This window comes from Culex quinquefasciatus, chromosome 1, assembly GCF_015732765.1.
Source record: "Culex quinquefasciatus strain JHB chromosome 1, VPISU_Cqui_1.0_pri_paternal, whole genome shotgun sequence".
NCBI lineage: Eukaryota > Metazoa > Arthropoda > Insecta > Diptera > Culicidae > Culex > Culex quinquefasciatus.
The window spans coordinates 20,244,042-20,269,699 of NC_051861.1; the positions used below are offsets into that span (position 1 = coordinate 20,244,042).

At 37.8% G+C, this 25,658-nt stretch overlaps 1 protein-coding gene across 4 annotated transcripts in view; it reads right to left on the reverse strand.

The window, feature by feature from the left end:
• Nucleotides 1-314: 314 nt before the first annotated feature.
• LOC6037480 (vesicle transport protein GOT1B) overlaps nucleotides 315-25,658 on the reverse strand; it is a 45,584-nt gene continuing 20,240 nt past the window's right edge. Inside the window, exons 1-3 of one of the 4 annotated variants that reach the window (XM_001847335.2) lie at nucleotides 7,026-7,362; nucleotides 1,839-1,916; nucleotides 315-1,783 (exon numbers count right to left, since the gene is read on the reverse strand). In XM_001847335.2, the coding sequence (XP_001847387.2) occupies nucleotides 669-1,783; nucleotides 1,839-1,914 (1,191 nt within the window). In that variant the 5' untranslated portion in view covers nucleotides 1,915-1,916; nucleotides 7,026-7,362 and the 3' untranslated portion in view covers nucleotides 315-668. Of the gene's footprint in view, nucleotides 1,784-1,838; nucleotides 1,917-2,333; nucleotides 2,687-7,025; nucleotides 7,363-25,658 lie in introns of those variants that run through there. The other 3 variants (XM_038257138.1, XM_038257147.1, XM_038257158.1) reach the window with 3 other exon arrangements.

Sequence of the window (25,658 nt, forward strand, 5' to 3'; positions counted from 1 at the left end):
GTTGTTCACAAAAACCTCCTAATCGAAGGAAAATTAAACATATTCGAGAAAATAATTGGGCTTAAAAGGCTTAATATACCAACTTCTGAATTTCCGTAGAAATTCAGAAGTTTAAAAAATCTTTTTTTGCCGCATGATTCTTTGAGCCGATATAAAAAAAAACTGTAACAGTTGATGTTGACAAAAAAAATGAAAAATATTTGCAATAGCATCATAAAATTTTATTATTGAAATTGTATTCCCTTGAGAAATAACGGCATGTTTCGGATTTATCGCGTAGGATTCTTTTAATAATTAAACCAAACAACGAGATGTTTCAATTGCTTCAAAAATGTAATGTATTTTTAGATAAAATTATCATGATAATGTTAACATGCATACTGTACATTGATTGATTGATTTTCAATTATAAAGTTAAATTAATAAAATAAATTTTAACATTAGTATTAATATTTGGTTTATCATTTGCTTTGGAATCAATTATGCTTTTTACACATCTTAAATCCTATTCCATTACACTAACAAAAGGAAATCGATCGTTGTGAGATACTGAATTGGAATGAGACCTTGCTGTACGAATGTTGATCGTTTTCTGACTAAAAATGAAGCTGGCGTTCGATGCACTGCAACCAGCTTTTCAGCTACCCTCCTCCTCAAAATGCAACTTTTCAGTACCGAAACACCCTTCGGTTGTACAGTTTCTGAACTGGACGGAAGTTGTTCATCATCAGGCCTCCGCTTCGTGTGCGGATCCTGCGAAATTCGCGTATTTCCTTGGCCGTTATGAGCAGTGGCTTGGCGGACACAATCCACGTGACCGTTTCCAGACAGGGTGGCGTGGTGAGGCTTCCCTCGTATGAAAAGTACGGCCACTCGACATCCCCGATTACTTCGTACAGTGGGAAGGTGTCTATGAACTGGATCGTGAAGGTGGATTCCGGCGTGATGACCTCTTGCAGGAAGCGTGTCCACGTGTTGAGCTGCTCGTTGAACCGGTCGTAAATCTCGTAGAACATACCAACCACGACCAAACCGTCCACCTCGTTACGGGCGTCTTCGAAGGACGAATAAAGTCCGTTGTAAAACACCAAATGGAGCTCCATCGGGAACCGATGGTAGTCCAGAACGTGTTCCGACCCGAGCGTATTGTTCGATCCCCAATGGAAGTGGAACTGCTCGAAGAAGTATTTGGTCTTGAGCGGACCACCGCGGATGTACGGCCGATCACCCTCGTTCCAGACGTAGGTAAACTTGGCAGAATGTCCATCGTTCTGCAGCCGAATTGCCTGCGGTAGATTCGTTTGACCAACTAGCTGCAGTGGTCGCTTGTTCCTCACATACATGGCCGAACTCGTGTTCAGCATGATCGGGCTCTGGTACCTCCCACCGCACTGCGGTGCAATCCGGTACCAATTGGTTGGGCCATTTTTATCCTTCTCGTTATAGGAAAACTCTGTTCCACCCGCGGCTGCCCTCGGGCGATCTCGACCGGCTCCTGAAGATCTGCCAGGCTGCCTGCTTTCATCGCGCAAATAATCAAAGTAAAAGTCCGGATTGCTTCCAGTGGGAACGGTCGTTACGCGTCGACGCGTGGTCGGTCCCGGAAAGTAAAAATCCCGATTGACGCTTGTGGTGCTGGAAATGGGTGGCACCCGCTGACGGTACAGCGGCCGTACTAGACCCTCGCCGTCTTCTTCGTGGTGAACATCCTCACGGAATGACACAGAACGCCGCGCGCCCAGCCGCGGCAAATCTTCACCACTGTCCGGGATGGTGTCGAGTTCTGTGAGAAATAAAACGTTAAATTTTGGTTGACCGATCCTTTAATGTTAACTTACTGTTACACGAGACCCAGGGCAGCAGAATCAACGTATTAAGCAGAATCCACTGCTGGACACACCGGGCAAGCCGCATTTCTGGAAAAGCAAACATATTTTTAGATTAAATTGGATTGAAACTTCAATTGACAAGCAGAAACGTCTATTCAACACACGCAATCCGATCGCGGAACAAGTAAGTACTGGCGCGCATCTTCACCCTAGAATGCGTTCAACTCCTCCACTCCACTTTGAATATCCAAGTGACCACGCGGTCAGTTAACCGGCGCCTACTTAACAATACGAAGTGGGCGCTCTAATCTAAACCATGCCATGTGCAGTGAACTGCATACCAGGGTATGCCCAACAGCACAGATAACTCGATGGTCAAGTAGGCCCTGACCAAGGGTTGCATAATTTTCACGCTACATTTATTATGGATGGGAACCTTTCGTGTCTTCACGATCTGATTTATATTCATTTTATTTGTACAAATCAAAACCGTTGGTCGCATACCTAAATGATGTTGTTCATTACAGCTTCTAAGTAATTCAAGTTCAAGGTCGATGCATTTCTCGGGATGCCATCCACCAGACTGGCAACTCTGAAGTGATTACACTGAACCCAATGGAAAATGGTGACTCAACTATCAACAAATTGGTAGCGTCACAGGAAATTACCACGCGCCGAATAACGACTCTTTTCCCATACCTAAACCGTACGTTCCCATTCAATTATTGCCCTAAACTAAACATGTTTTTTAACGTGCGATATATGGCCAAACCGGGTGCCATCGAAACGAAAACCGGCCTGCCACAATGGAATCCAAGTAGACCGGTACGGGCGCGCGTTCGTACGAGACTGAACCTCAGTGTTTGAAGTCAAGGCTTTGCAGCTAATCATCGAATGTAAAGAAGTCCAAAATTGAACAATTGGGGAAAATGCCCATTTCTGCACATGATATTGAAATCCTTTTACATAAATTTTCCACTAATATTTATTATTGAGTAAGTTTCTTATTAGCGATAATCGATTATCCAAAGTTTCGATCATACGAAGTTCGAATGTTTGGGCATCGGATAATCAACTTTTTTTTGGTATTTTTTCCATTTTCTTGCTTTTGACATAAAGTTAGTGTTCTTCGACCTAATTTCAATAAAATTTGAGTGGTTGATTGATGTTGTCATATCAAATGCATTTTCTCAATATTCCATCACCGCCATTCTGGCCGCCATCTTGGATTTTGTTGTTCAGGAGCTCATATTGTGATTTTGTTCTACGAAAAAGTTTGCTTCTGTAGTTTAATTTTTTTTCTTGTTTTATTTTTGTACGTTTACTATGTTTAGTTGATTGTTTCTGATAGTATTTAGCTTATCTACCACCTCCTATCTTTACTTGTTTCTTTTATAGTAACTTTTTTTGCTTGTTTGTCTCTTTTTATTCTAGAATGATAAAATTACACCGACCAACAAAATTTCATAACATAACTATATTTGCAAATTATATGTGTTGTACCCTCGGTTGTACCCTAATTGTCAAATCACACAAACTTTCAACCAGTTTTGGCGACTTCTCTCTTCCTAATGATTATTTTTGGCCGTTATTTTTTCGCTTGAGTGTGTAAAAGTGGAAATTGTTTTTGTTTACAAACATTTTATCGAGTGTAATCACCTACAGCTTTGAAAAAAACGTGATATTAAAATAGATATCATTCCACCAAAGGGCTCAATTATACTTCACAGAACGTTTAAGAAGATTCTAAAAAAACTATTTTAATACTCAGAAAAAAAACCTAAAATCTAACTTTTCTCATAAGAAAATGTTGTTGATTCCAAACTTTTTACACCCAGAGGGTTTACAATAATAAGTGTACAGCTCAAATCGTGCAAAGTTCAAAATTTATTTTAAGATTTTGACAGACATTACCGTCAAGGTCCTCTCACTCCAGCATAGCTAAGTCAATTAATACCTGCCCGATCGTTGCGAAAATTTGGCTGTATGAACCATCGCATCGCAGTGGGCTTTGACCACTGAATAGCAACTTCAATTGCCAATCTGGATCTGAAGCAGGTTGTGCGCGGGTTGCTTTGGTTCGGTGGGCAATTATTAATAGTTTAGTTTTTGCCATTCGTCGACGGTGAAGATTGAATCGTGTAGGGTTCTATTTTGCCAAGCAGATGGCTCTGCAAGCTCTCTTTTGTGGGCGCTATTGTACGTTGTTCGTAAATGTGTGTCAATTCTACACGTTGCTCTGATCGTCGTAGTTGAAGGTCATCTTTATTTTGTTGTTTTCTTCTTTATTAAATTTTAAGATTGCATCTCATGTCTAGGTGGCACGTGCCCTTAAGACAATCGGACAGCTGCTTTGTTTCCTGTGGCAGACCTACTTTGATCAACTCGAGCAAGTTTATTGTTTGATGTAACCCGGCGAAAGAACCGATAGGAGAAAACGTGACCCGATAAGATGGTTTTTGATGTGCAGTTCTATTTAAGTAGACCTATCACGCATTCCTATTATCTCAGAATCAAATAGAGAGTCCTATGAGGCACTTCTAGATTGGATCAATTAAAAATTAAAAGTCCCTCCAAAATCCACATCAGAATTTCCCATCATAATGGTGGGAACTAACAGGGAATCCAAACTCATGCGGAAATCACCATTTATCATATATCTCACTCATCGATCACTTTCCCGCGCGAACGTCTAGCGTCACACACATAATATGTCATCACACATCAGTCCGTTTTACTATAGCCTCAATAAATTTAATTGAAGCCTGATGTTTTTTCCACTCACCACTGCGAACAGTGTTCAAATATTTATACCGATTTACAGCTGATGCGATTCCGATGACTTAAGTTGGACTTTTTACCGATGGACAATCACTTGGGAACGCGTGCCACTGGGAATTTCTCAAGGAAACTAACCACAAGTTTTTATATTTTTAGCTCACTTGAAATTCTCATAACTTATAAGAAAAAATGCTCCTACGTTTAAAAGTTAAAAAAAATGCTCCTAAGCAGTTCTCTACGGAATCGGTCTTTTTTCTTTAATTTTAATTTTTGTATTTTTTAATCCGACTGAAACTTTTTTTGATCCCTTCGGTATGCCCAAAGAAGCCATTTTGCATCATTAGTTTGTCCATATAATTTTCTATACAAAATTGGAAGCTGTCCATACAAAAATGATATGTGAAATTACAAAAATCTGTATCTTTTGAAGGAATTTTTTGATCAATTTGGTGTCTTCGGCAAAGTTGTAGGTATGGATATGGACTACACTGAAAAAAAAATGATACACGGTAAAACATTTTTTGGTGATTTTTAATTTCACTTTTTGTCACTAAAACTTGATTTGCAAAAAAAACACTATTTTTATTTTTTATTTTTTTTTATATGTTTTAGAGGACATCAAATGCCAACTTTTCAGAAATTTCCAGGATGGGCAAAAAATCTTTGACCGAGTTTTTTTTTTTCATGAAATGGAAATATTGGTCGCAAAAAATTTTCAATTTCATTTTCCGATGTAAAATTGAATTTGCAATCAAAAAGTACTCTGGTGAAATTTTGATAAGGTGCACCGTTTTCAAGTTATAGCCATTTTTATGTAACTTTTTCAAAATAGTCGCAGCTATTGATTTTTTTTAAATAGTGCCCATGTTTGCCCACGTTTGAAAATAATATTTTTGAAAAGCTGAGAAAATTCTCTATATTTTGCTTTTTCGCTCTTTGTTTATACGACCTTTAGTTGCTGAGATATTGCAATGCAAAGGTTTAAAACCAGGAAAATTGATGTTTTCTAAGTCTCACCCAAACAGCCCACCATTTTTCAATGTCGATATCTCAGCAACTAATGGTCCGATTTACAATGTTATAATATGAAACATTCGTAAAATTAAAAAAAGGGCGTAATATTGAATGTTTGGACTTTTTGAATTGTTAGTCTTGATTATAAATTTTTGAAAATATTTTTTTTTCAAAAAGATCGGAAAATTTCATGAATGGACACATGATTTTATATTATTTTACACATGCTTTTTTAATGAAATTTTTTTAAAACATTTTTAAGCATGTTTTTAAAGATAAAGTTCGAAATAAATTTTGTGGCTTTTTTTCATCCTATCAAACATGATCAGATAATTTAAAAAATGATTTTCTTAAATGAATTTCAGTGAATTTTCAACTTTGCTTGAAACAAGGCCCAAAAAATCAGGTGGCAAAATAAATATTTTCTTCAAAATTTCAATAAACATTCAACGCTAGAGTTTTTTTAAAGATCCTATAAACTATTATGTTTCATATGTTTATAGGACCTATTAAAAAAAAAACTTCAGAATTGCAATCATGTTTTGGTTCATTGGTTCATTTACCAATATTTTGCAAGTCAAGTGTACCGTTATCTGGGGCGAAGCGGGACACATGGGGTGAATTGGGATAGCTGTTTTAGCCTTGTTACTGTACAATATTTGGATATTTTTTATTATTTTCGGATATAACAGACACAAAACATCTAAAATAGTGCATCGTTTTTCAAATTTCATGCTCTAAAAACTGCTGTCCCTATTCAGGCTGTAGTCCCGATTCGCCCCAGATGACGGTACTGACATTGACATTTAAAAAAAAGTTTTTTTGCGAGTTAAATCCCATTTAAAATTCAAATGCAAGGTTACGTCCAATTGAGCTCCTAATTGGGATTTAGGCTCAGTATGCCCATCGCAACAAACCCCTGAATGCCCACCTAAAAGTAATTTTTGCTACACTCGATTAAATATAAACTTACGAAAAATGTTTGAAAAAATGCTATATGTATTACTTTTATAGCGATCATATCAAATGAATTATGTTGTAATATTATCATTCTACCAACATAAATGCCAAAATTATGCCATTTGCGCAACTATACAAATTAGTCAAAAATTTATGGGCAGGAATGAAGTTCATAGAATTCAGCCAAGGGGGAGAATGGATCGAAAAAGGTTGAGAACCACTGGATTAGATAGATTAGATATAACTTTTTGTTAAAATTATCTATATAATTCCTGGTTTATTTGATAATGGAATCAAACACAGTTTTAAAAATTTTGTTTTTTTTTTCATTGACTTTTAAAAACTGATGAAACTTTCATGCACTTTCAATTTCATATTTTTTGATTTTTTCAATTCACTTTGCAGTTTTTTTCTGTACCATGCCACGATTTGGATACTTACTAGCACTTTCGTTAGAAGAAATCGGCTAACTAACTATCCCCAACGTGTAGATAACACTGATTCTTCACTATCGCAGTACTGATCGTAGTACTCCGTTGAACACTTCTTCAGCGCCTACTACAAACTCCTCACAGCTAATCAGCCGAACTACCAAGCACAGTTCACAGTTCAAAACTTGGACCTGCCGATTTCACTAGCCTCGCAGCCCCCGGAGAATCTTTCCACCCCTTGCGTTCTCGAAGCGAAACTGCACAAATCGTCTTGGAAACTTGACCAAAACTATTTTAAAGATTCACACGCTTGGGTCTTCCTTTCCAGCTGATGAGCCGCTGCAACGGACGAGCCACTATTGCGGAACACTGACCCGGCGGGCGTACTTTAAATACTAGATACATTACTTGCTTAGACACGCCTCACGCTGCTGGACGGCGCTCGCGTCTTGGCGCGCGCAAAAGTTCTTGGCTTTGGCGCGCGCGCGCTCGCACACTCATACACACACACACGTATGATGTATGACGTCGCGACGGCGGCATCACTTAGTACAACTCGGGGGAGGCACGTACGACGACGTCGCTAGTCGGGGTTTGATGTGTGTTTTGCCGGCTAGGCCGGTAAAGGCCCTTATTTTCCTTTCGTCGCCGACGGCTGACTCAGAGAAGGAAGACGAGACCAAGCTGCGCCACGTGGCTGGTGTTGCGCTGGGGAAACCGGGAAGAAATGCGGGCTGGATGGGGTAAAATGGTATAAGCTCGTATCATGGACTGATTTTATTTTTTATTTAGATTTTATTTTCAAAACTTACAAATACGTTGAATTTAAAAGTACTATACGGTCCATAGTGTGTTTCCTAGAACAAACTTAAGATAAAAAAAAACAGCAAGTCTGATATTTGGCACCATGAAAGAAGGGCTCTTTCCCGACATTTTGCGGGGTCCGGCGAAATATTTCGTCGGGGGTCTAGAGCAACTTTTTTTTTTGAAGATTTTTTTTCGATTTTCTGGGATTTTTCTTCAGAAAAGTCGATGGAAATCGATGGTTTCATGTCCATCAAATTCCTGATGAATGTGCCAAGCAACTTTAAATTACATATTTGACCTCAAATTAAAAGTTTCCAACCAAAATTTACCAGATTTATACCTTCTTTGAAATAACCCCAACAACCAAAGCCACCGAATAAAAATCTTTTCTTTGTACAATTTATCATAAAAATACAGCAAAAGATTGCCCGGATACAAATTCGAACTTAAACCATTGCTAAACTTAGAGTATTTCATTTAAATTCTATATATTACACTCAACCCCCGGTGGTTGGTCACTTTTTCGTTTGACACTTTTTAGTTTGTACCCCGTTGGTTGGTCAAAGTCAAACTAAAAAGTGACGAACTGTCACTTTTTACACGGAGCTTAAACACACCTTAAAAACAAACGTTTGGTAGTGTGTGTGAACTCCGTGTAAAAGGGGTGTCAAACTAAAACGTGACCCCGTTCGTTTGACAACAGTTGGTGTCAAACCACCGGGGTTTGAGTGTATCCAAAAGGTTCCCAACATTATTTTTTCAATCCTCTATCATAAAACACTAAAATATTTTAAAACATTTTCGGATCAATCACATTCTAAGAATCGTTTTCTGAACAATTTCCATAAAAAAGTATCAATTTTGGTTCAGTATAAGCAGCGATATACCCAATTTCGTAAAATAAAAACTGACATTCTCCAAAATTTGTGGATTTAATAGAGGAGAAAATCGTGACGTCACAAATGAACTTAAGTCACTCAAAGTTCATTTTGTGAGTGACTTTAACAATTTGGGCTAGTTTGTCAGCTACATTGTCCCCAGTTTGCCGTGGGAGAGAATAGGAGGCGAATACTTTATGAAAATCATACCTGTCAAAATTCCTAGCCTCACAATTTTGTCGCGAGTTGCTTTTCTCCTCTATTCCCATTCATGGCCTATCTACAATCACTTTACTTAGAATAGTTAAGTTGCGTAGAACAGATAAATTGCTTAGAAATAGTACGTAACTTACTGTCGTCATCTACAATCAACTTAGCAAACTTGCTGGGCTGTTATACGTTGCTATGCAGTTGTTTGTTTACCTTTGATATAGAAACGTCAACTTGCCGTAGGTTTTGAAATTTTCCAAACCATACGTCAAGTCACCAATTTGCTTACTTTATCATTGTGGAAGATCAGATTCCTTTGCATGGATTCAAATTCCTACGCTAAGTACAATTTTCTAAGTAAAGTGATTGTAGATAGGCCATCAAACGATGAACATCGCCTACTGAGTTTTTTATGATTCTAATAAAGTAGTTTCAATAAATTTCATAAAAATTTCATATTATTTTTATGTTTCAGCAAAATGTTTTCATCCTAAAAAATATCAAAGTAGGCAGTGCTCATCGTTTGAATGGGAAGTAAATCCACAAAATTTGGAGAAAGTCAGTTTATATTTTACGAAATTGGGCATATCTCTGCTTATATTGAACCAAAACTGATACTTTTTTATGGAAATTGTTCAGAAAACTGTTCTCTACAATGTGATTGTTTCGAAAATGTTTTAAAATATATTAGTGTTGTATGGCAGAGAATGAAAAAAATAATGTTAGGAACCTTTTGGGTACACAGAAAAAAAAATCATGGTAATATTACATCAAGGAAGGGGTACATCTTTTATGTCAGAAAAAAACTGTAATTTTCTCTCTGGAAATGCGAAATTTTACCACTTTTCTGGTGTAATGTCACTTTTTTAGTCTAAATTGAGGTAAAATTACATCATAAAAGAGGTAATATTCAACCTTCCAAAATTACAGCTTCCAAATTTACATTATTTTTTGCTGTGTAATAAATAGCTTTTAAATGAAATACTCTAAGTTTAGCAATGGTTTCAGCTCGAATTTGTATTCCGGCAATCTGTTGCTGTATTTTCATGACAAATTGAACAAAAAAAAGTTGATACCGGCTCCATGGCTTAATGGTTGCGGCTTCTGCCTCACAAGCAGAAGGTTCAGGGATCAAATCCCGGCCGGTGCCTTTGAAATTTGGAATGAGGAATTTGAACTATGAATATGAACAAAAACGAAAATGAATCAGGTGGGATTCGAACTCGCACCTTTGGATTGGTGGTCTGGATCGCTAAGCAGTCGGCCATCAGAAGGTTTACATTGTAACATTGAATTGGTCCGTAGTGTTGAAACATGTTATCTTCTCATATTAAATACGCGCTGATCCCTGATTTGCCTGATGGGATTGGAAGTCTAAATATAGATCGAGTTTCCTTCAGATGCTTGCTTCTATGTTTAGGCGGGGCCGAACAATGCCCAGCGACCTCGGAATTGGACCGCAAGGAGCTCTGTCATTCTAAAACGGGTCGTTGGAAGCAGCGCGAGGGCTATCACCTCCTAATACCCGGGACTGAGATAAGTTGTATCAGCATTCGGCATATACAAAGGCTGATACAAATTATACTTTCCCATAATTTCGCTACCGGTTAGCGGGTATTGGATTGGATCACACACTACTATTGAACAAAAAAAGTTTTTATTCGGTCGTTTTGAGGTTTTCGGCTTGGTTGTTGGGGTTATTTCAAAGAAAGCTAGAAAATGCAAAAATTGTTATAAACTGTTTCAATCAAAACTATAACTGCACTTCAATAAGCTCAAACTCACATATTTCTAAGATTTGATGGCACCTGATAGCAGATTCTGGCGAAAGATCCTGAGCAAAATCTTTACGAAAACGTTTGTGTTTCTGCAACAGCTTTTTCCCGACGTCGAACATGGCGGTTGTTTTACCGTTTCATCACTCTGCACAATCGGGTTTGATTTGATGTAAAATTACATCAAATCTGATGCTCCAAATATGTGCATTAAATTAAACGTACAACCAGATCATCTATGATATAATGTTAGATCTCGAATGATGTACAGCTCCATCAATACGAAATTCCTTGATTTACGTCAGAATAATCATAATATTACATCAAAAATACGATTACACGATTAAATAATAGCTGTGATTAACGATTACGTCAAATGTTATATGATTTTTTTAAGTGTATACCATTTTGTTTGTACACTCAACCTCCAGTGGTTGGTCACTTTTCGTTTGACACTTTTTTAGTTTCTGGAGTTTTTTTTCTGAAAAGGTTCAATAAACCAAATTTCCAGTTTTTGCTTTTTGGGTGTTTTTGAAACCGCCTTGAGTCAGGGGTTGTACCCCATTGTACGCGTTGGTTTGACAAAGTCAGGCTAAAAAGTGATGAACTATCACTTTTTACACGGGTCTCACACATACTATCAAACAAAACATTTGGTAGTAAGTGTGAACTCTGTGTAAAGAAGGTGTCAAAGGGTGTGACCCCAATCGCTTCGCTTCGCTAGGAGACGGTGATTTTAGCGGATTGCAGACTGGATTTTCGCCATGTGATGTGATGATTGTCTAAGCTCAAGTTGCCTAGGAATCGATAATTGGGAATAGAACCAATTCCACCTGAACCAGATTCTCACCACCATGGCAGCCGTCCATTGCCGGCCGCTCCCATCTCCACCGCGCACCAGGGACAAGGAAAGGGAATTGGAAGACGGGAAGTGTTGATGCTCCACTTTTTTAAGAGTATTAAGGGAAAATCTCCACGGTATCCTCAAGTAAGTTTCGCTTGGAGTTGGACGGTTTTTGGGAAGGTGAATGGTCTGAGGAGCCACCCTAGGCGAGTGGTAACGACCTTTGGCATTGTTGTTCGAATTCTTCGTGTGTTCTCATTTCTAATGGGAATGCTTTCAATTCTTCTCATCTCTTATTTGACGAATTCTATCAGTCGCCCAGGCTATAGAGTTATCTACGTGCGCATGTATTGCGTGTACGTACACGAAAAAGATTGAGGTTAAATTTTGTACCGGTCAGCAAAACAAATGGCGTGCAAGTGTGCGTGAGAGCGGGCTTAGATAACTCTATTTATAGCGAGGTATTTTTAGATTCAATTTCAACTGCGCTTGCAAATCTTGCATGCAATCTTGTTTGAGTTCTGATGTTCAACTTGCATTCAATTTGACTCTTTGTCCTATTCTTGGATTCAACTATACCAGTCTAATTCCTACTCAAGCTACCAATGCTCCACGGTTAAGTGGAAAGCATTTAGCTTCCCAATCCTAAGGACAGGGGATCGAACCCCGCCGTGAGCTTGAAGTTTTTTCAGTAATTCCAAATTCAATGAGTCCAGAACTTTCTCGTTGGGAGCAGATGGGTATCGAACCCAGAACCATTCGCGCTGATAAAGCGAACATAGTAACCATTCAGCCACGACCGCTCCTCTGTGTCAAAGGGTGTGACCCCAATCGTTTGAAAACAGTTGGTGTCAAACCATCGGGGTTTCTGTGTGTTCAATTCGTATTTTTCATTTTGCAAAAAAAAAATCAACGTCACCCCGAAAAAAAATCTCTCAATCTAGCAATGTAGGAGCCACAAAAACGTTCAAAAGATCATTTTTAAACAAAATTTTCAAAAAAGGTCTGTTGTGTGATGAAAATGGAAGTAGTTTTTAAACAATTTTCAATTTTATGAAAAATACGTTTTTTTCGGAATTTTAAATACGCCACAAAAAATCCTTTCGACACCTTACACCAAACTCCACTGAAAAACGTGTCTTAGTAAAAATTAAGAGAAATATATTTTTCCAAGCCGGGACCGTGGTGTAGGGGTAAGCGTGATTGCATCTCACCCAGTCGGCCTGGGTTCGATCCCAGAAGGTCCCGGTGGCAAATTTTGAGACGAGATTTGTCTGATCACGCCTTCCGTCGGACGAGAAGTAAATGTTGGCCCCGGATTAACCTAAAAAGGTTAGGTCGTTAGCTCAGTCCAGATCGTCTCCCTGAGTCCTGTCTCGGTCGAGTCGCTGGTAGGCAGTTGGACTAACAAAGGTCGTCAGTTCGAATCCCGGGGTGGATGGAAGCTAAGGTGTAAAAAGAGGTTTGCAATTGCCTCAACAATCAAGCCTTCGGACACCTAGTATCGAGTAGGAATCTCGCAATCGAGAACGCCAAGGCAATGCTGTAGAGCATCGATTCTCAACGGGGGTACCGGGCCTACTTGATTTACATGGCAGGGGGTACCGGCCTAGAAGAAGGTTGAGAATAGCTGCTGGTGAATAATTTGATTTTGATTTTGATATTTTTCCAAGCAACTTAGGAAACGGTTTGCTCCACATCTTACACAGCAACAAATAGTATAAATTTGGATGGTGTAATTTTAGAAGGTTGAATATTAGCTCTTTTATGATGTAGTTTTACCTCAATTTAGACTGAAAATGTGACATTACGATTGGAAATGTAAATAAACAACAACTGGTTGCCTGGTTTTTCGAGTTCTTGTTGTCAAAAGTGCGAGAGAATAGTGCGGGAAAAATCCAAGTTAAAGTGCAAGGATCAATATATAAAAATACATGAATTATGTGTAATAGAATTTAAGAATGAAATGTTTTATTGATCACTCAACAAATTTTTGTTCATTCGTCAAACTTATATAGACTACTTACAATGCTTCTTACATGCTTGATATTATCCCTGTACAACCTAACCCCATCTTTAGACGGGCTTCGTTCTAAAAAACCGCCAAAAATCAATTTTCCAACCGGTTTTTGATATTTATAAAACATTGGAAAGAAAAAACGAAGTTGACTTTATAGCTGTCGGCCACCATTGCTAGTACCAACCACTAGTGTCTTCCTTTTATCTACAAGGACTTCGCCGCCCTGGGCTCCTAAGTGTATGAAAGTATGGCACGGAGCGACGGCGCCGAATACCCATATTTTCACAAAGATTTTAGAGCGCCCGCCGCGGGATTCGAACCGACGACCTCTGGATTGTGAGTCCAGTGCGTGGTCCGATTGATCCACACGGGCGGGACATTGGAAAGAAGTACTCTTAAAATTTTAGAAAATTTCAGGGTTGGAAGTTTAACTTATTTTATGTGACTTTGCCAAAGTTTTTAAAACTTTCATTTTCAGGGGTACACTTTGGCTGTGTTTTTACTATCATTTCCTATATTTTCAGTAAATGCAGTAATTTTTGTACTGTCCCAGACTATGCTTCTACGCATTTTTTTTTTTTTTGCAATTTAAATGTAGATGGTGCCATTCTATAGCAGGAAATGTAAAAAACATACAAAAAATTGAAAAAATGACTGTAAAAACGTGAAAAATTGATAGGCAAAATGTAATTATATAAGGTGGTAGAATGGGCCAAATATTTCTAAAAACAAACATAAACTAAACAAGATAAACGCAAATTAAAATACTAAAATTAAAACAAGAAAAACAAGAGAAGTAAAGTTTTTCGTAGAACAAAAGTTACTCAAAATGACCTCCAGGAAAAATAAATATTTTCGAAAAAAAAATTGGGCACTAGAGGGTTATCTCTATCGTACAGATTTTTCCTAAGTTCTTATTTCGACAAGCTAAAATTTATGAACTGTGAATATTTATTATAAAAACGCATCATTTGTTTGAAAAGTGAGGTTTTTAAATAATTTGTTATAAAATCTATAAAAAAAACTTACTGTACACCATACAGCCCGTTTCGTAACTGTAATGCACTCCATACCGTACATTTAAGCGCCTCTTATTTAATCTTTACAAGGGAAGGAAAAGGGACTTTTTGTTTCCTGTCGGTATCGTCTACGACGGGATTGCACTACTGATTAGCTGTACTGTACAGACACTCGTCTCCGATGCGCTGGAAATAGGCCATGAGCAATAAACAGGGATTTTTCTTCCCACCATTGAGTAACAACCATCATTTAACCACCGGCAGACAGTCTCTGGTGAGGCCGTTGGGAATCGTTTGCTCACAGGAAGTGGATTTTCTGTATCAGACGTGGACGATATTCCATGGTTGGGGGGATCTTTTTCTTATCAGGTTCGATTGGCAACAGTCAGTTGAGGGGAACTTGTAAACAAAATATTTGCATAAATTTTACAACTTTCCAGTAAGTCGTCAGCACTTCAACACTAAAATGCATTCAAATTAGTTCGCTGAGTTAGTACTGAACTCAGGATTTAGTTTTTTTTTAAGTTTAAACATACCTTACGAAAGAATCTAATTAATTAATTAGTTGTACTAGGTCCTATAATGATAAGGCCCTGGTATAATTAACACCGATTACAACTTGGTGTTCCACGTGTAAGACATTGGAATGCTTCGTGCTAGTAACAAAAATAGTTTTGAGAGGTGTGACAGCTAGCTAAGTAAAAGGTTGTAAACAAATACCGGAATATTAATTCAACACAGCAATTAAATTAGAAAATAAAAATATTGAAAGTCGACTCAAAGTGTATTTTATTTCCTGTATTAATATAACTTTTCAATGAAACAGTAAAATAAACTGAATAAGCAAGAAAAAAAGAAAATCTTAATTCGCAAACCAAACTGCACAATTTGCACTGAATGAACCAACTCGCATGAGATGCTAAATCTTCCGATATTCTAACATCACCATGAGCCACCGCGTAATCGCGACCTCCGCCAGAGACTGTCGTCATCAGGTCAGGACAACCGACAGACGACAACGTCGGATGCGACGCGACCATATCATGCTCGGGACCTGGTATCTTTGCTTTCTTCCTGAAATCGAAACCACCGAAGTGAATTTCCGACTAATTTTAGACCAATTTGGCCTCATCCACGCGCGCAGTTTCAGCTGATGCCACTTGACGATCGATGGTTCGATTGATGCCAGTACTTTTTGAAAATGGTTTAAGAATGCTGAAATGTTTAAAATATTTATTATCGTTTTTTTTTGTTCTCTTATTTCTTTATTGTTGTACTAATAAAATTTGCAAGCGCTGTGCATTCATTAGTCAAGACCTGCCACTGCACCATACTAAACGATCGTGTATTACAACGAAAAGTACAATTTGTTTTTGTTGTTGTTGTTGTTCCACACAAGGGGTTTCCAGCATCGTGTCAGACTGGTCACTAATCCGGAATTACTTGGACTTTGTGCAAGTAATTTTGTAATTCTGGATTTACTGAGTGATTCCAGAGTAATCCTGGTAATTCCATGATTCTTGTTTGTGAAAACATACTTCATAAAATCATAAAATAATAAAAAATAAACTTATTATGATTCTATTTATTGCCTATTAATTTTCATGTAAGAAACCAAAGTTACAGCTAATACGGGATCATTCGGATTTTGAGTAAGTAATTCAGTAATTCCAGAATTACTCCGCAATTCTGCAGTAATTCCTGTAATTCTGAAATTACCTGGTAATTCCGTAGTAATTCGAGTAATTCCATAGTTACTCAGTAATTCGTGTATTTCCCATTAATTCAAGTAACTACTACCGTCAGTGAGGGTGACATTGGGTCTGGGGGTTGAGATTGGGTCAAAGTGATTTTTTACGGATTTTACCATTTTTCGGGTTATTCTCAATGAAACTGAATTCTGTTAAAAGGGTTGTGTAGGGGACATCTTAAGAGGACTTCGCTGAAAAAATCTCGTTTCTAGAACAAATCCTGTCATTTTGGCAGCTGTCTAAAGTTGAGGTACGTTTTTGGGCAAAAATGGCCTCTCGAAAAAACATTTTTCTAATATTTTTGTACCCAAATGATTGAAAATCTCTACTTCACACATTGTAGCATGTCAATACGATTCCCTCGAACAAAAAACACTGTTGGATGATTTGTTTTTGTTTTTTGAGCATCACTTTAGTTTCATTTGACCCAATGTCACCCCCTCTAAGGGGTGAGATTGGGTCAATTTTCAAACTATTGGCATTTAAGGTAGTGTTCATCAAAATTCACCATGTTTTGGGAAAATGTTAGTAAACTATCTAAGAACAAATCTACGTTGAAAGATTTTCGATGTTATTTCAATTGTTTTTGTTATTAAGAAATTACCAGAGGTGTATCGTTTTTTGACCCATAGTCACCCCCACTGACGGTAGTAATTCTTTAAAGGTAAATCGGCAGAATGCATTATGCTTTTCCTTGATGCCTTTTATGGTTGTAATAAGTACAGAGCGGATTCGGAATGTCCGCAAATTTGGATGCTCTCTAATTCAAATGTATTCGGATGAAAAATACTCAAACGTCAAAATCAGTTGTCAAACTGATGTTGATGTTTACCACATTATTCGATGATTTCCAAGTAGGGCTTCCAATTTTCCCGGATTTTGAGTTTACCGGAAAACAGAAAAAATATATTTTTATCCCGGGAAATTTTTGAAAACTTACTATTAAAATCAATCTAAACAAGTATAGCACTTTTAGATAGCTTTAAAGAGTTTTTTGCTCTTTGTTGTGCTTTGAATTTTAAATGCACTCAAACGCCAAACTCAGTTGTCAAAATGATGTTGATATTTACCCAATGGTTCGACGATTTCTAAGCAGGACGTCTAATTTTCCAGGTTTTGAGTTTCCCGGAAAACGGGGAAAATATTTATTTATTCTCGGGATGTATTTAGTTTTTGAAAAGATCATAAAATCTTTGTTTTCTTTATATTTGTTATGATTTTCAAGCTTTAAATTTATAGAATTAGCTCAATACTATTAATATAAATCTACTGAAGGATAGCAGTTTATAGATAGCTAAAAAAAAATTTGCTGTTCTTTGTTGTGCTATGAATTTTATATGCACCACATTTCTAATTCAAATTAAATAAGTATCTTATAAATATTTCTTTTTTATTCATTTCTATATGACATGACTAAAACAGCTTCAAAGTTGGTTTAAGATGTCTAAAAAACAAAAATAACAATAAATAAAATGGTACCAATTTATGCAAAATTTTAGAAAAGTTTAAACTAATTAATTGTAATACTAATGTAATTTCCACGTCAAATTAAGATTTTTGTTTAATTCCGGGAAATCCCCGTATAACATATAAAAATCCCGGGAATTTTGTGCCGGGAATTCCCGGGATGGACGTACTATTGCCAAGCCCGTGGTTTTGTGCGTTTGACAGCTGTCATTCGATCCAATTCTCAATATGCTGGAAGCTAGGCAGTAATTCCAAGTTATTTTTATAAATTTGAGCAATTCTGCGTGGTTTCTGGAAATCCTAAGTAATTCTGGGAAATCAAAGTAATTCATGACATATTGTCAGTAATCCTGGTAATTCCATTTAGACTGATCAGTAATCCTTGATGCTGGAAACCCCTTGGTTCCACAGTGCTTGTTGTTAAGGGCGAATAGCGCGTGTCAAGTTCTACAGCCGTCTCGTGGTTCAAAAATAGCGCCAGAAAACGAGTTTTCCAGGTTAATGTCATCGAGCGCATAGTTTCTGGTGTGCAAACATATGATTAGTAGCGGGAATGAGAAAAATGCAAAGTAGGCGTTGCCGTGCTGGTTTCAATTGTCCACTAATCTCATTGGCAAATTATGCAAAACGGTCCATGTATGGGCTCTTATCGACGCGACCTTTCGATATCTTGTTTGATAAGCTAGCGTACGGCACTTTAATGAAAGGTGGGGCAAATGAAAGCTTTTAGAAGAAAATTGCAATATTGCACCGATACTGGGCTATACAATATGGTTTGCATTGCTATGTGAAGCATTTTACCTTAAAGTAACTTGGCTTGAGTATTCCTTCTTCTAAAATATAATTCTTGACTATTTTTGCCTTTCTTACAAAAGAATGGTTTAAGGTTTGCTTTTGGAAAAACGCTTTTCTCAGAAATCTTAAAAAATTCGTGCACGGCGAGGAATCGTCCCAGAACAAAATCTTATTACTAAATTGAAGGTTTAGATGCCCTCTTTCGATTGAATTTTGGTCCGAAACCCGGAACTCAAAGTCTGATTTTTCCAAAATTTATGTCCAGCGATATAGCCTTATTAGTGTTTTACGTCTTATTTTTACCCTATTTTTTTCCTTTAAATTTTTGGTTTTATACAGAATCATATACTGAACATCTAATTCAAAGTCCCAGCCCATTCTTGACCGAAAGCGTTTGGTATGAATTGTATTCGAGTAAATTTTGGTATTGATCAGACGATTGCACTATGGGGTATTTCCATATAAGCGATCGGCCAAAAATATTTTTTTGCTTTTTTGTGACTTTTTTGACTATTGTTTGTACTTAGTATAATAAAAACAAATGAATTTTGATATTTTTCCAAAAAAAAAAATATTTTCGATTTTTTCATATATTTGAGGCCACATGCATTAAAGTGGTGAATTTTAATATTCTTGCTCTGTCTATTTGATGCACGGAATGGCGGTTTATGCTATGTTAAAGTTTCTGATTTACGTTCAATCTCCCTCCCCTTTTTCTTGAGTTAAAATCCACCTCTCTTTGAAGATGTTTTTTCATGTTTTTTCTTACCATTTTTGCCTTTGAAGGTCTGCAATTCAGTGAATTTTGAACCTACAACATTCGATCTCCGGATTTTTCTTAGTTAGAATGTTTATTTTCGAAAAAAACAAATACCAACAAAATAATTAGAGTATGTCGGTTTTTCGATTTATGGCCGCCTGAAACCCCATAGTGGGTTGGTTCAAAAGTTAGAGCTGTGTGATTTTCCTTTATATACAGAGTAAATTTCAAATTTTCAAAAAAGGTGAGGGATCATTCAGAATCATTCTCCATTACAATCATTACAATTTCACTCGAATTTATCTTTCCAACTGACTGTTCACGACTTGATCAAACTTCTCAACAAATTTCACATCGTCTGGATTCGGCACTTTTATTTGAGAGCGTTTGACTTTTTGCCTTTTGCCTTTCTTACAAAAGAAAGGTTTAAGGTTTGCTCTTTCGATTGAATTTTGGTCCAAAACCCGGAACTCAAAGTCTGATTTTTGAGAGCTCTTTTTCTGAAATACTTGAAAAAAACGAAACTATTGGCACTACGCCCCCCGGGGCATGGCCTTCCTCTAACGTGGGATTTCTGCTCCAGCGCCTCTGACGAGACAGAAGAAACCGGGACCGACGTTTTACTTCACCATCTGATAGAAGCTCAGTGGATAAGGCGGGAATCGAACCCGCGTCTCATAGCATCATCGGGATCGGCAGCCGAAGCTGCTACCCCTGCGCCACGAGACCCACTTGAGCGATGTCTGTATCCGCTCTAAAAAATTTGTGTCTTCCATCATTGAGAAACCGCTCGTAAAACCCACAATTTTTATAAGCCAGATTAGTAGCCGTGGGGTCGGAGACGAACATTTTATTCTTCGATTCACTATTTTCAACAAGTAAATGTGGTCAAAGCCATTTTTCGAGGAATTTTTTGGACTATTTTACAGATAACACTAAAAAATTTAAAGAATTCAGTTTCAAACAAAAATCCATTCGAAAACATGCGCCATAAACTGCTTGGGCCCAAAATTTGGAGCTCTTCCAAAATTTATTTCCAGAGATATAGCCATATTAGTGTTTTACGTCTTATTTTTACCCTATTTTTCCTATTAAATTTTTGGTTGTTCATATACAGAATCATATACTGAACATCAAATTCGAAGTGCCGGCTCGTTCTCGCTCGAAAGATCGACAAGTCGTCAAGTCGAAGCATAAACGCCAGCACATTTACGCTTGCGCGTTTTACGCTGCGCGTGAAAGTGTTCTTTCTGGCTTCTGTAGTGCGTCCATCCCGGGAATTCCCGGGACAAAAATCCCGGGATTTTTCCAAAACCAGAAATTCCCGAATCCCGGGATTTTTTATAATTTGTCCCGGGAATTCCCGAAATAGAAAAAAAAATCAAATGTTGGCCTGGTATATATTTTTTTGTAGAAATACATTAATAGTTGAATACATAATAATCGATAAGAATATAAAAGCATTAAAATTTTTACTCGGCATATATCAGCAATAATTTGGCTTATTAGTGAAAATGGTTAAATTTGAGTTTACAGATTCACAAAATTCCTAGTGTTTTAAATATTTTTTATTAATGAATATGAATAATTTTTAAAATTGGAAAAATATATTAAACTATTCAGACATTGGTTCCGGTTTTCCCCAGTTGGCCAAAGCAGAATAAAAAAATACATATATATTTTTAATTTCTTTTAAGGAGAAAATTCAAAAAACTTAGTATAGAAAATTTATTGAATCCACTTGAAAGATGATCACTCCTAAAAGTTTAATGAAGATATTTCATTATTAAACTGAGTAAGAAACGATTTAACACAAAATTTTGTCATGCGCAAAGCAAACTGTCAACTTTGTGAACATTTTTTTCTCAAGATAGGATGGACCAAATTGGCTGAAATTGGGGAAAAGACTCACAAGACCTCCCGTGTGCATGACGGTGCTAGATTTTGTAATTTTTGTTTATTTGAAAAATGCAAGAATCAAAAGCTCTCTAGCTTTTATATGAAAAACATAAAAATATTTTAATCTCATTTAAATTTTTTTTTTTTTTTGAATATCGGCCTTCGTCGGGCACACGGAACCAGTTTAACGAGTGTTCACCAAAATTATAAGTCAATTTGGTCAAAGCAGTGTTGAGATATCGTGGCACCCATTTTTTGAAACTGCCAACTTCAAATTGTTATATTTCGGCAATGGTACAACCAAAAGTTTTCAAATTATTTTGTTTATAGATGAAAATATATATTTGAATGTCTTGAAAATAGATTTAAAACAGTTTAAATGTGTTCTCATACCAACATCTGACTTTTATGCCGATTTACATTTATGTAACCCCTTAAGCTATTTAAAAGCTGTCGTCTATGTTTAGATTGAAGTGTACATTATCACCAATTAATATAATTGAGCTGATTCTATGATTTGATTGCTTGATTTTATGACTGTTTTAAAAAAATCCCGGGATCCCGGGAATTCCCGGGATCTCAAAAATATTTTTCCCGTTTCCCAGGAAATTCGAAATTGGACGCCCTAGGCTTCTCATAATAGATCGACAAAGTGCAATATCGATACACATTTTTTCAAGTTAGTCATAGACTTACATTAAAGACAGAGTACCCTTTATTTTTTTCTAATAATGTCAATCCAATATGTTTTTCTTAATTAAATATAATTATCTTGCGACCCATCATGTACCTGAAAATCTGAAATTTAAAAAAAATGGCATTCGAGGTTTTGCCTAAAAAGATTCGAAGTTTTAGGTCAAATTCTCAATGGGTGGTATCATTATGTTTCTGAAAAATGAATTGCACTAATATATTTGTCGGAGTTTCATAATTTTGCAAGAAAGGCTCTATTTCACCTCTGGTGATATTAAATCGGGTTTTTACAATTACATTTACATTTTGGTTAAAAAATTAAAAACACATGCTTGTTGACTTTAAAACTTTAGTTGTATTTTTTATTACTTAGTTTAATTATTTTCATAATTGTCAATCTCCATTTTCAAGGTCTTCGTCATGTACACGGGACTCACATATCTCAGAAAATTAAAAATGTAAATGTTTATGTGAGCTAGGACCGTTAGTTACACATTCACTTTGCTGATGGTGGGTCTCGTGGCGCAGGGGTAGCGGCTTCGGCTGCCGATCCCGATGATGCTATGAGACGCGGGTTCGATTCCCGCCTTATCCACTGAGCTTCTATCGGATGGTGAAGTAAAACGTCGGTCCCGGTTTCTCCTGTCTCGTCAGAGGCGCTGGAGCAGAAATCCCACGTTAGAGGAAGGCCATGCCCCGGGGGGCGTAGTGCCAATAGTTTAGTTTCGTTTTTTTGCTGATGAGACTGTGAATTTAGCGCATTGAAGACTGGATTTCGCCATGTATGTATATATGATACATTCTGACGTGACGTTACAACATTTTGACGTTTCTTTTTCAGTTTTTTTTTCTGTAACTCGGAAACTTCAACGAAAACACCTCAATATTTTTACAGATTCTGAAAGTACGTTAAATTTGCCATAAGAATCAACATTGGGCTAACGTTTCGGTTGCTGTTCAACGAGCGAATATGTAGCGTGACGTTACAACGGTGGAGAATTTTGTTCCTTCAATATTTTTAAAGAAAAGGCAGTGATTCTGCGCTGATACTCATCGTATACTAGACTTTATTATGTTTTTAACGTAAAAATTATTGCTTAATCGAATGTCATCATTAGTTTTTTTTTTTTTTAAAGTTAATCTAAAAAATTGCATTCGACGAGAAATTTATCATATTTTCAGGATATGATCAGCTTTGGAAAAATGGTTTCTAAGCACCGGAGAGATTTCGGGGGTCTGGAGGTGATTTTGAGGTTTTTTTATACTGGTGGTATACTGATTGAGGAGCCATAAAACCACGTTATTTTGGTTTATTACTGTTTACACTTTACTTGCGTCAAAAGTCAACGATATAAATCTTTGATTGCTTGTAGAAGTTGGTTTTACAAGCCTTAAAAATCAAGTTTTTATATTTTCTCTTTGGTATACTAGCCCGGAGAATGTGTCATTAAAGTGTAATATCAAAATCGATTTTCCAGCACAGCACTTTTTCAGTTCCTTTTGGGGTCCTAAACAACTCCCCAAAGTTTGGGACCGATTGGTTTAGTCCTCACTTTGCGCAAAGCGATTCAATTTTCCATATAAATTTGTATGAGGAAAACCATTTTTAAGGATTTTGATATTTAACAATTCGACGTTTCATGCCATATCAAAACCGGACTCATATTCGGATGCTCTGGAAGGTGCTCTGCAACTTTGCCGAAGAGAGTATGGTGCTAACTTGCTCCTGAAAGAAGATATAGCGTCCTCAAAACTCGTCTAAAACGTGATTTTCGAGCAAAAAACACGTTTTAGACGAGTTTTGAACACGCTGTATCTTTTTTTAGGGGCAAGCTACACAGAAAAAAAAATCATGGTAATATTACATCTGGGAAGGGGTACATCTTTTATGGCAGAAAAAAGGTGTAATTTTACTTCTGGAAATGTGTAATTTTACCACTTTTCTGGTGTAATGTCACTTTTTCAGTCTAAATTGAGGTAAAATTACATCATAAAAGAGGTAATATTCAACCTTCCAAATTTACATTATTTTTTTCTGTGTAGCACCATACTCTCTTTGGGAAAATTGTAGAGGACATTCCAGAGCATCCGAATATGAGTCCGGTTTTGATATAACATGAAACGTGGATTTGATCAATATCAAAATCCAAAAAAAAATTCCCCATACAAATTTGTATGGAAAATTGAATCGCTTTGCGCAAAGTGAGGACTAAACCAATCGGTCCCAAACTTTGAGGATTTGTTTAGGACCCCAGAAGGAACTAAAAAAGTGCATTGTAATCCGAGCATTCGTTGGTGAAGGTTGTCTGAATCAACATGACTCGTCGCGTCCCGGCGCAAAACGCCGGCAATATTGCCCTACCTGCGGCTCAAGCAGGCAAAAAAGTGGGAATTTCCAAAAGGAAGGTTGAGGCCTCAACTGATGGCCAAAAACCGGGGATTTCCAAGAGGAAGGTGCTTTTGGAAGTGACATCGAACAGCAAAAAGACGAAAAAGAGCGACGGTACTGTACCGATGGATGAGGAGGAGGAGAACTCTTCGTCGCACGAGGAGCAGCTATTGAAGAACAACAAGTTTGCTGGACTGCCTGACGAGGACCAGGTAGCGGAAGCAAAGGAGAATGAAGTGAAACAGCGAAAGGAGAAACTGCCTCCTTTTTATGTGAGGCAATCAGCAGCAACGATCGACTTTCGAGCGGGGCTGGTTGAACTCATCAAGTCTGGGAAAGTCCTAGGCAACATTCGTCTGTGTCAGGACGGATTTAAGGTGCTGGTGCAATCCAGGCAGCACTATCAACTGGTCAAGGATTACTTGACCGAAAACGAGGCGGAGTACTTTACCCATGATGTCGTCATGGATAAGCCGTACAAAATCGTCGTCAGAGGTCTGTACGACATGCCAGTGGAGGAATTAGCTGCCGAGCTAAAAGTTTTGAAACTGGATGTGTTGGCCGTGCACAAAATGAGCCGACGCAACAAAGACATCAAGTACCGTGACCAGCTCTACCTGCTGCATTTGGCTAAGGGATCGACGACGCTTCCTGAGCTGAAGGCAATCCGAGCGGTTTTCAACATTATCGTGTCGTGGGAGCGATACCGACCAGTGCATCGTGACGTCACACAATGCTTCAACTGCCTGGGCTTCGGGCACGGAGGTAAGAACTGCCACCTGAAGCGTCGTTGCGCCAAATGTGGTACCGATGCGCACATCACATCCCAGTGCATCCAAGATTCGCTGGTGAAGTGCCTCAACTGCAACGGTGAGCACTCGTCAACCGACCGAAAGTGCCCCAAGAGAGCTGAGTTCGTGAAAATTCGGCAGCAAGCATCGACGAAGAATCAGCCTCAGCGTCGTAGAACTCCTCCAGCCCTGGTGGAGCAAAATTTTCCACCTCTTCAACCGCGACGCCAGGTCCCGAACTTGGCACCGTTGCCGTTGGATCCCAGGAAGAGAGCTGAGATGAATCATCCACGGCCGGGTTCCAGCCAGGAGCCGAGACCGCCACCACCGGGCTTCAGCCAGGAGCCAAGACCAACCCAAGAACCAGCAGTTGAGGAAAATGGTAATGATCTTTACACCTCAACCGAACTCCTCAATATTTTCAAACAGATGTCCGCTGCACTGCGTGGATGCAAAACCAAGACCCAGCAGATTGAAGTGCTGACCTCGTTCGTCATCCAGTATGGATCGTAGGTCCCTCAAGCTGCTGAATTGGAACGCTTGCT